Source organism: Gossypium hirsutum, chromosome D09 (assembly GCF_007990345.1).
Source record: "Gossypium hirsutum isolate 1008001.06 chromosome D09, Gossypium_hirsutum_v2.1, whole genome shotgun sequence".
Classification (NCBI taxonomy): Eukaryota; Viridiplantae; Streptophyta; class Magnoliopsida; order Malvales; family Malvaceae; genus Gossypium; species Gossypium hirsutum.
The window spans coordinates 45,672,384-45,682,581 of NC_053445.1; the positions used below are offsets into that span (position 1 = coordinate 45,672,384).

Genomic DNA, 10,198 nt, shown 5'->3' on the forward strand with positions numbered 1-10,198 from the left:
TCGAATCGTCATTTGGAGCTCACTAGTCGAACTCAAAAAAACCTTAAGTTTAAATAAGAATTTTCAAATAATTCAAAATTTGAATGAAAACTTTTAATTAAATACTTCAAAAACTTTTTAAAATTAAATTATCAAAATATTAAGTTATTAATAGGTGTAATTTACCCAAAAATAAATTTAGTTTCTACGGTTAAAATTGACAAACAAACCATGGAGTTAGAAAACTGTGCAGTTTTCTTTATAATTATATATTATTTTTACTAGGAATTAAAGAATCCGAATTTGAGCTGAAATAAGAAAAAGTGGCATTAAATTAGCAATTAAAGTGGGGGTTCAGCAATCAATTCATGGGCTAACCAATTTAACGGCAATAAAAGTAGAGAAGAGGATGGGATAAGGGAGATGGGCAGGCAGGAGGATAAGGAAATTCATAATATATTATTATATTATAAACATTTCTTACCATTCAACTCCCTCTTTGTAACGGCAGCAACCAATCCAAAAGCTTTAATTTATTCCTCGTCACAATTTTGCTAGCCTTACCGGCGGTCGGATACAACCCACTCTAACCCAACCCTTCTGGATCAATGGCTACGCTTACACGTGTCCCATTGGTATTTTCCAGCAACAGGGTTGCACCAGCTCCAGCTGCTTCATTAAATCACAAATGTAATTGCGTGGCGTCATCATCACCCTTAACAAGAAAACTTCCACATTGTTCTACTCCCTCTTCTCTTAGCTTCAACCCTTTTTCATCTTCATTCCCTTCTTTCTCAACGCGACAAAACAAGGGTTTTAGGAGAACATCTCTGGTAGTAGCTTCCATGGCTGATCTCAGCACTGTGCTCGTCACTGGAGCCGCTGGCAGAACAGGTTCTCTCTCTCTCTCTCTCTCTCTCTCTCTCTCTCTCTTGAGATATTAAGAGGAGTTCTGTTAATGGGTGAATTGGGTTTTGGGGGGTTTTAGGGAGTTCTGTTGGTATGCCGAGAAATTTGGTTGCGAATAGTGTGATAACCTTGGAGTTTGTCATGGATTTATGATATTTCTGTTGTTTTCAAGTTAATGAGCATATCAGTGTTTATTTAGATTGATATGGTTTCTTGCAATTACAAGGAAAAATTGTTACTCTATAGGATAATTGGAGGCAAATTTAGCCCTTCTGATTGGTTTCTTTAATGCTTTACATATGAAAAATGTCTCATTTAGAAGGCTTCTTAGTGTCGATTCAGTAGGCTGTTGTGCTGTATGTATAATTAATCTTAATATAGACTTCAAATGGAGTTGAACAAAAATGATCTCGATGGGATGCGTAGATGAGTTGCGTATATGTTTTCCTCTGCTTACTATCTTTTTGGTCACCATGGTGGTTCCGTTTTTCAATCGAAGATTGGCTGTTAATGTCCTGGGATTAACATGAATCTATTTGTGGGAGTTTGGCAGGTCAGATAGTTTACAAGAAGCTGAAAGAGAGGTCGGATCAGTTTGTCGTGAGAGGACTCGTTAGAACTCCAGAAAGCAAGGAGACAATCGGTGGAGCAGATGATGTGTTTGTTGGGGATATCAGGGATACCACCTCTCTGGTTCCTGCCATGCAAGGAATTGATGCACTCATAATTCTTACTAGTGCTGTTCCTAGAATGAAACCTGGGTTTGATCCGACGAAAGGCGGAAGGCCTGAGTTCTATTTTGAAGATGGAGCATATCCTGAGCAAGTAAACCATTTTCATCTTCTAATTCTACGATTGTTACTCTTGTTTTCTCTTGTTCTTCACTAGATTGATGTTAAGGCTATCTTATCATGTTTCTTAGGTTGACTGGATTGGTCAGAAAAACCAAATAGATGTTGGTGAGTTGTTCATCTAAATTGTTCCTAAGTGTTCACTCTACATGTCTAGTTTTTACTTAACCAAACCATATAATAAAAACCCATATTGAAATGGGCAGCTGAGGAGGCTGGAGTGAAGCAAATTGTGTTGGTTGGGTCCATGGGTGGAACAAACCCTAACCATCCCTTGAACAGCTTGGGCAATGGGAACATTTTGGTTAGCATCCTTTTCAGTACTAATAAACTGCTCCCTCATTTGCTTGCCCTCCTGCTCGAGAGAATAGTGAGTACTAATGAATTATTTAGTTTCTTTTTTTTTTCTCTTTCACAGGTCTGGAAGAGAAAGGCTGAGCAGTATTTGGCTGACTCTGGTGTCCCATACACAATTATCAGGTAGAGAACCACTGGTCGTTTAATATTGTCGGTGTCCCTTATTTTTCCCCTCTCTATTCTACTAGTGGAAATGCTATTGACTTCAAAATTATTGTTTGTTAAATCCGTATGACTTTACAACTAACAGTGACCCTTTGTGGCCAAGTTAGGGCTGGAGGACTGCAAGATAGAGATGGTGGCATCAGAGAACTACTTGTCGGGAAGGATGATGAGCTTCTTCAGACTGAAACAAAAGCAATTGCCAGACCTGATGTAGCAGAAGTCTGCATTCAGGTATCGCCTTTCACATATTTATAATTCTCACCGTTGACATTGGATTGCCATAATCATGCACATTTATTTGTTTTCTTTTCAAACAGGCACTGAAATTTGAGGAGGCCAAATTTAAGGCGTTTGATTTAGCCTCGAAACCTGAGGGAGTTGGCAACCCAACAAAGGATTTTAAGGCTCTTTTTTCCCAGATCACTACTCGTTTCTAATTCTCAAGTTCCATAACTTCCGTCTTAGACTTTGAGTGATGTTATGCTCCTAAAGACTTTTTATCAGTATCTCGAACTTCTAAAACCATGCTATGATCTGCAGAGAGGTCTACAAACAAGCAACTCTCAGCTGGTCTACTAAGGTGATGGTGTGATGATATTATCAAAGAATTAGCATTCCTAGTGTTATTTTTGTCTGACATTGCTATGGAACTCGATATTTTAGTAATATTTGCTCTCATCTCTGTCTTTTGATTTGCTTTGAAAGCCATACAATTTTTAGGAACATGAGATATGATATGGAGACTGTTGTAAAAGGAGCAGCCAAAACATCATGTAATAAAGTTGTTTGAGAAAAGGAAATTGTTTGCATTAAGAACCAGAATATTATTTGCAATGATGGGCAAACTATGGCAGTAGTTTTATCCCCCCTGCTAATGCGAAATTGCCCCCAGCAAGCTATCAAAATCTACTGAAGGACATCAGGGTTTTAAGTTTATACATTCGTTAGAAACAACTTCCAGATATAATAGATTTCATTCTCTGTTTATCCCAATTGCCCTTTATTAAGTAAACTCTAGTCATATTCCCACAATATTAAGTAGAATCATATTTACTGAAATATTCTTTCATGCACATTTCCCGTTAAAACAAAAAACAATGGTACAATGTTGTTTGAAAATAAAATTCAAACTATTATTACAAAAGCATCTAAGCATACATTTGTTTATTCAACAAATCATGTAACCGAACTCTATCCAACAAAGGCAGGTGGTTCGGTTTCAGGTCAACTTTGAAGTGAGAGCATACTATTACTAAACATAATTTTCATTTACAGAAGATTTCACTACACAGATTTACAAGATCGACCAGAGATGTAGTCAAACCTCAGACACCTGGTTTTAGTTGCTGCTGCTTAGCCTGCTGTTGGGACCAATAGGCATGGACCGCAAGGACCCTGTCCAAAAGCTCTTGTGGCACGGGTTCTCCTCTCCTTTGCTGAGGGGAGATTCTTGCTGTATGGACCAATGTCTTCCACTTATCCTGTACCATATTCCCTCAACTATGTGAAAAATCCTCTAACACGTATACAATATTCAACAACTAAAGAATCTCAAGATAATGGAACCCAGTTTGGAAAACCAAAACCTGGAAGAGTGGTGATGGAAACTTTAAAAGAACTAATTACTAAACATATTTTATACGCAAAAACATGCAGTTGTTCTAAACATATTCAGAAATGAAAGGTTAGTAGGGAATGGACAACAATGAACCTCCAATCTGAAGCAGAAACAAAAATGGACCATTCACCTTCAAATCCACATATGTACGATGCTTTGCGTTGTCAAAAGCATGTAATTTGACATCACGCCACCTAGAAAAAAATTAAAAGAAGCTTAAGCCCAAAGCACCAGAGTCAGCAAATCAAACATTCATCAACCAAAGGATGATTGTAAAAGTAACCTTCCGGTTCCTAGTTTCTCAACTGCCTGAACCAATGCTTCTACTTCTGAAACAGAGAAGGGTCTTCTGATACGCCGCTGGACAAACTCGCGACGCCCAGCTCTGTGATGAATTGGAACCACAGCCAATGCCTCCACACTAATGGCTGGGACTGATACTACAGATTGGGAATTCGGAAGAGGAGTAGTACTAGCTGATATATTGGGAAGAGAGGGAACTAGGTGATGGTCCCTTTGGGCACCATTGATGCAACCAGCCACAGGAGGATCAAGGGAGATGCTAGAAGTCCTCGGATCTAGAGTAAAAGATGTCGCATGACTAGAAGACAAACAATTAAACCATCAAAATTTTTGAAAAGGGAGCAAGAGCACAGACCACGAAGTGAAGACAGAATGAGAAGAAGGAAATAGGAGAAGATGGAGGACAATTGAAAGGTCACCCTAACAAATACCAAATACTTACCTTGTTATCCCCTGCTCTCCCAAGCACCAAGGTAGTTTAATTTGTGCGTGCCTGGGCTCCAACATAAATCCCAAATTACAATGCTTGCCATCTCGAGAAATACCAGTCTGAAGTAGAGTTTTACTGTCATCTCTAACCTTCTTTCCTTGAAGAAGGATGCCGACATGTAAGCCATCTCCAAGTACAGTAGTCACTGCTTCCATGACTGACCTCTATAATAACCACTGGACATTAATTATCAGCAATATACAGATAGGAACCAATATGCTTGACTTCATATCTATGAAATTGAAGAATAAGAAGCCACTTCATCTCTGATATGGTCATACATTATTTCTTGAAATGACCAGTGCACCGGTGATAAGAATATGCATTTTATCGAATGGATAAAATTTTGTACATAAAAGATTAGAAAATAATCAAATAACAGCAAAGAAGGCAATACTGCATACTTTCAGTGAACCAACAGTGGCGGTTGTAGGAATCTCAACAAGAAGCTCCGGAACCTTGAAGGATTTAATCCGAAGCTTCACTGAATAAACCCGAAAAAGAAAAGGAAGAAAGGTTAGAATGGATGGATAATATGGCCATCAGATCACATACTAAAACATTGCACCAAAGATCTTCATACCATTACGGTCTCTGGACCCAGGATGTGGATGTGGACTTGTAACTGAGGATGCCACTCTAATGGCTGCACATAAGAGGACGGATTATTCGGAAAAAACTGAATCTATCCCTAAAGCCAAAGAGCAGAAAATAAACGAAAAGCAGAAGCTGGCAGCCAAATTGAACCTGCACAATAATTATTACCATCGCCTCTCTTGTCAGCAGCAGAATTGAATCTGTCATCAAGCTGAAAGCCTCGATCCGACCCAGAGAAGGGGCATTGATTAAAGAAATCCCTTCTCTTCAAAGGAGAGATCCTCTTCGATCTTTGACGACTATAACTAGTTCTCCCATCGTGGAAAATCTTTCTTCTTTTCCCATCTAAAAACATTAGTTAATCAGGAAATAGCATTTAGTCAAGAAGGTAATTTATGCTGCTAAAAGAACAACTATGGGAATGAATGCCTACCATATCCAGTAACATGAGCAAGAACTTATTACTAGTCGCAAACTTCAGCGACTTCAATAGACTGTATCATGACATCTAGAATTACATTCATACTACAAGAGCAGAATCCATTATTAATATACCATAGGATGGTCATATACCATTTTTAAAGGAAGCCCCACCATTCAAATTCGGAGATACTCTCCAACGTCTGGATGAAGACAGGTTCTTAATTCTTTGATCTGCCACGTAATTTCCGTTATCATCTCTACTAACTGTCTCTATAGTATCAGAATGCCTAGAAGGACCCAGAGTTGTCCAATCCTTGAACAATGATGTCTTGCTTCCAGAACAGAAATAATGAGGAGGTTTACAGTCCATTTCCAACGCATCCAAACTGCCTGTAGGCTGAAGAGTTCCACTTTTTACGGTTTGAATGATTGAAAGTTCAGCTCCTGCATCCTCAAATTGCCCTTCAGAAAATTCCCCAGATATAAGAGAAGAAATGCCTACTTCAGAAGAATGGTTTGCCTTTCTACCACTGACATTGGCCAACTTATCGAAGCCCTTTAAACTTGAATAGGGTTTCAAATTAAACCGGTCTGGAGCATGTGAGAACTTATTCACTGTACGGATTTGGTGATAACCAGATAAAGTTTTTTCATTGTATGTTTCCTTATCGGAAAGGTTGCACTTCGATGATTGACTCTCATCCTCTTGTTCCTTTAAAACAAGATTCTTACAAGCATTTTGCTGATCCTTTTTACAGTTAGGAGGCACAAAAGTTTCACCTTCCTGCAAAAAATCACCGGCTACACTAACCAAAATTTCGAAAGCATGTTTCTCATTGTTCCCACTGTTCTTCCTATTTGGCACCCTAACCTAAAACCAGCAGCAAGCAATAACAGTATTTTAAAAAAGAAAAAAAAAACCATTTTTTGAACATTAAAAATACGAACATGAGCATTTCTTTACCCTTGCTGATCTAGAAGCTCGAGGGAACACAGGCACCTGGTAGCCGATGAAACCATATTCCAATCTTGTCTGTGACACCATGTCTTAGGCATTCATTGAAAAAAGAACTCATTAAGCAAAACCAACAGGCAGACTAGATTCTGTAAATGAGAAAAATAAATACAGCAAACGAATAGTACGAAATTGATGATCCAAAATGATACAGAAATATGAAAACTGAAAACCGAAGCCCAAAAAGTTGGAAAACTCAACAAGTTGAACAAGAGATTTTGCCTGAACAAGAAAGAAGAAAGATAGGTGCATGAAAAAACAAGCAAGCAATGGCATCTCATTTTAGGATGAATGAGGCAACCGTAAACTTAGTACGTATTCAAAGGTTTCGAGTCTAATACGAGCAATACAGCATGGTTCGGTCACCTATATAGCAATGCGTATGAGAAAACAAAAATTGAACTCCATCGACTCCATAGCATATTGGTAAATGAATATCGTACCTAAAAACATGATTTATCGATGGCATAATGAAACCAAAGGCAGCCCTCATAACATATAATGCAACCTAAGGCAGTCCTTATGAGATAATTCTATACCATCAAAATAGGGGAATCCGGACACGGAACAGTTCTTTACAAACCACTAGGCATCAATGTTACTTGGACTCTAAAATACAGGTCCAACATGAATATACTCGATTTTTCAAAGTATTTGAAGGATCATAATCTCGTATCTATATGTGTGGGATAAAGAAAATAAACAAAAACACCTACATTTGAAAAGGGAAATTCAGACAGAAGGATTCTAGGCATTCGAAAATGGTGTAAGAGGAAAATCAATTTCAGTCCATGTCTTGTAATTTATTACTGTAATAAAATAACAAAACCAGGACAGCACACGTCAAAAGAATTATCTCATTGAATATTATTTTATAATTTAGAGAACTGGGCTTTTTAGATCCCAAGAACTTCAAAATCTAATCATCTGTAAACACAACTAGAAATAAAATTTCAAAATGTTCCACTTGGAATAACAAACTTCTCAAATACTCACAGCCAAAAACTACCTTAAACTTTCCACCGAGCAGAAAACAATGTCCTAAATGACCCAAAATTTGCAAGTTTTACGACCAAGACAAACAATGTTTTTGAAAAAAATCTCACCTCTAAAAATGGTTTTTTTGAGTTTGTGTCTGATCAATATAAAACCCCCATGAAACCACCCAAAACTGCAACTTTTTTTGGTTAAACCCACGAAAAAGAACTGTTTACATTTATATAAGATCTGGGCTTTAACTGGAATAACCGGTGAGTTTACCGGTCACTGAAGGGTAAAGCAAAAATTACATTGGACCAATTCCTCCGTTTTGGTTGATCCACTCCTGTCCGTATCAGTTCTATGGGAGACACGTGGAAGCCTGTCCTTCCATTTTGGTTAATCTTATTCTCGTTCACATAAAATTACGTTTATTCTTCTTTGGTTATCTTGGATAATTGAATTTTGAAGGGTTCTTTTTCGACAATTTTTGCCATAAAACTGTGACAAGGATGTGTTTTGCTATCACATTGTCTATTTCACTCGCACTTTTTCCCCAATGGGACAATTCTATATTCGAAATATATAGTTTTCAAATTAAATCGATGATTAAATTTTAAATTGTTTTGATTTAGATGTAAATAATATATTATCAGTTGAAATATGATATATATTATCTATATCATTAATAGAATTCTTAACTAAGTTGATAGTATAAATTAATTGAGTATTAACTCGATTAGAAAATTACGAAAATATCCTTTTATAATTATAATTAGTCATATTATTCTAAGATATTTTAGTCTTTTCATACTATTTTAAGTTTTTTTAGTCTCTTCATTTTAATAAAAAATAGAAGTGTTTTTTTTATTAAAAAAAACCAAGAAAAAATATGCATGCCATTGAATTTGAACTCACACCAATTGAATTAGTAAAATTTTAAATTTATCACTCAACCAAAATTTTATTTCGATGTTATTTATACATATTTTTTAATATGCACAATTTATTATCTCCACCAATTATATATATTAATAATGTTAATTGAGTTTGTGTCACAAGTTAACTCGATTCTAATATTGTTTATCTGATGTATTTATGTGTTTAAATGTCATTTTATTCATAATTTAATATATTTTTATTTTAATATCGTACATATTTCATGTATTATTATGATTAATTAGTTTTAAACCATACATTTCATTGTTTATTGTATATTATTTTTAAACACACGTTTGTGTTTTAAATTTGTAAATTCCACACTCATATGTGTGCGATAAGATTTCTAGTATTTAATATGTGGATTAAATTATTATTATTATTATTATTATTTTGGTATAATCTCATATGTCCTTATTCGTTTTATGGTCTAAGTATATTCATGTTTGGGTCAAGGCAGGTATTTAGGTAAAATCATCCCAACAATAGAGTTGAGCAAAGAAAACGAAAATTGATCTAAATCGAGGTGTTTAGATGATTTATGGAATGCAAATTTAAAAACCACAGTTATTCAAAATCGAATCGAACCGAACCGAACCGAACCGAACTAAATTCTATTTTTATTTAATATATAATTAAATTTATTTTTATGATATAAAAATAAATATTTTATATTTAAATTAGTGAATATAATTTAAAAGTTCATCAAATATTATTATTTTTTAGAAATATTCATGAAAAAAATTGAAAATTTGTCCAATAATATTCAAAAGATAAAAAAAAAGGAAGAAGCTCATTTTGTCAAAATAATTCTAAACATCCAAAACCACAAATTAATATGGAAAAATCGACAATCGAAACAAATCAAACCAAATTATAATGAACAGTTCAAAATATCTAAAAAAAACCTTGATTGAATCAATATCAACTCTACCCAACAATATAAACTTTAGGACTTGAACTTGATCCAAATACCTGAGAAGAAGTCATCCATTTCCTCAAACCACTTCTCTTGCATAGATAACTTAAGTATTCTCCAATAAATTTTAATTCTTTGGTTAAAATATGTTATAACGCTTATATTATTTGTAAATTTGATATTTAATCTATGTACTTTGACTTTTAAGAATTCAGTCATTTTACTTTTCAAATTTCAAATTTCAAATTTTAAATTTTAGGTTCAATTGTTAACAATTATAAAATTAATTTGTTAAATTTAAATTTATTACAATGTTATTTTTTTAATTACATTACTACCGAGTATTTTTTTATTTTAAAATGTCACACAAAAAAAATTAACAAAAAATTTTAAATTTAAATCTAGGTCAAAATAATTTAATTTTATTTGTTTTGTTTTTAACCTAATAAAATATCAAGTCAGTAGTTTACACATGATTTAACAGAAAATTATGTCACATAAATAACGGGCTAGTGAAGTGTGAGAATTGAACCAAAATTAAATTTTGATGCATTCAAATGGACTAAATTAATGTTGATGTCTACCATTGCAAATTGTATCAAAGTTCATGTATAATTTTGGTATTTATCCTTTTTAATAAAATACAAAAATATCT

The 10,198-nt window shown here is 34.7% G+C and overlaps 2 protein-coding genes across 18 annotated transcripts; one reads left to right on the forward strand and one right to left on the reverse strand.

Annotated features, from left to right (window-relative positions):
- Window positions 1–272: 272 nt before the first annotated feature.
- Window positions 273–3,074, forward strand: LOC107891063 (uncharacterized protein At5g02240). The gene is made up of 7 exons (XM_016815716.2): window positions 273–873; window positions 1,442–1,713; window positions 1,811–1,847; window positions 1,946–2,043; window positions 2,158–2,219; window positions 2,369–2,492; window positions 2,579–3,074. The coding sequence occupies exons 1-7, from the start codon at window positions 588–590 to the stop codon at window positions 2,696–2,698; spliced, it is 999 nt and encodes a 332-aa protein (XP_016671205.2). The 5' UTR covers window positions 273–587; the 3' UTR covers window positions 2,699–3,074.
- A 236-nt stretch (window positions 3,075–3,310) lies between these two features.
- Window positions 3,311–7,982, reverse strand: LOC107891062 (telomere repeat-binding protein 6). Of its 17 annotated transcripts, none has more exons than XM_041100935.1 (10): window positions 7,814–7,982; window positions 6,657–6,739; window positions 5,864–6,563; window positions 5,438–5,614; window positions 5,256–5,318; window positions 5,077–5,156; window positions 4,625–4,836; window positions 4,163–4,480; window positions 4,010–4,073; window positions 3,311–3,742 (listed from the first exon to the last, which is right to left on the reverse strand). In XM_041100935.1, exons 2-10 carry the CDS (start codon window positions 6,735–6,737, stop codon window positions 3,587–3,589), a joined length of 1,851 nt encoding a protein of 616 aa, XP_040956869.1. In that variant the 5' UTR covers window positions 6,738–6,739; window positions 7,814–7,982; the 3' UTR covers window positions 3,311–3,586. The 17 variants fall into 17 exon arrangements, with proteins under 17 accessions (XP_040956869.1, XP_040956875.1, XP_016671199.1 ...); XM_041100941.1 differs by having other exon boundaries at window positions 3,973–4,073; XM_016815710.2 differs by having other exon boundaries at window positions 5,843–6,563.
- Window positions 7,983–10,198: the final 2,216 nt, after the last annotated feature.

Excerpts from the sequence above, each read along its gene's own strand:
- LOC107891063 (XM_016815716.2), top strand. The coding sequence starts at position 588 with ATGGCTACGCTTACACGTGTCCCATTGGTATTTTCCAGCAACAGGGTT. Across the intron at positions 2,044-2,157 it reads TGGGCAATGGGAACATTTTG|GTCTGGAAGAGAAAGGCTGA; the intron begins GTTAGCATCCTT and ends TCTCTTTCACAG. Across the intron at positions 2,493-2,578 it reads TAGCAGAAGTCTGCATTCAG|GCACTGAAATTTGAGGAGGC; the intron begins GTATCGCCTTTC and ends CTTTTCAAACAG.
- LOC107891062 (XM_041100930.1), bottom strand. Across the intron at positions 6,564-6,656 it reads GAGCTTCTAGATCAGCAAGG|GTTAGGGTGCCAAATAGGAA; the intron begins GTAAAGAAATGC and ends TGCTGGTTTTAG. Across the intron at positions 4,074-4,162 it reads GAGAAACTAGGAACCGGAAG|GTGGCGTGATGTCAAATTAC; the intron begins GTTACTTTTACA and ends ATTTTTTTCTAG.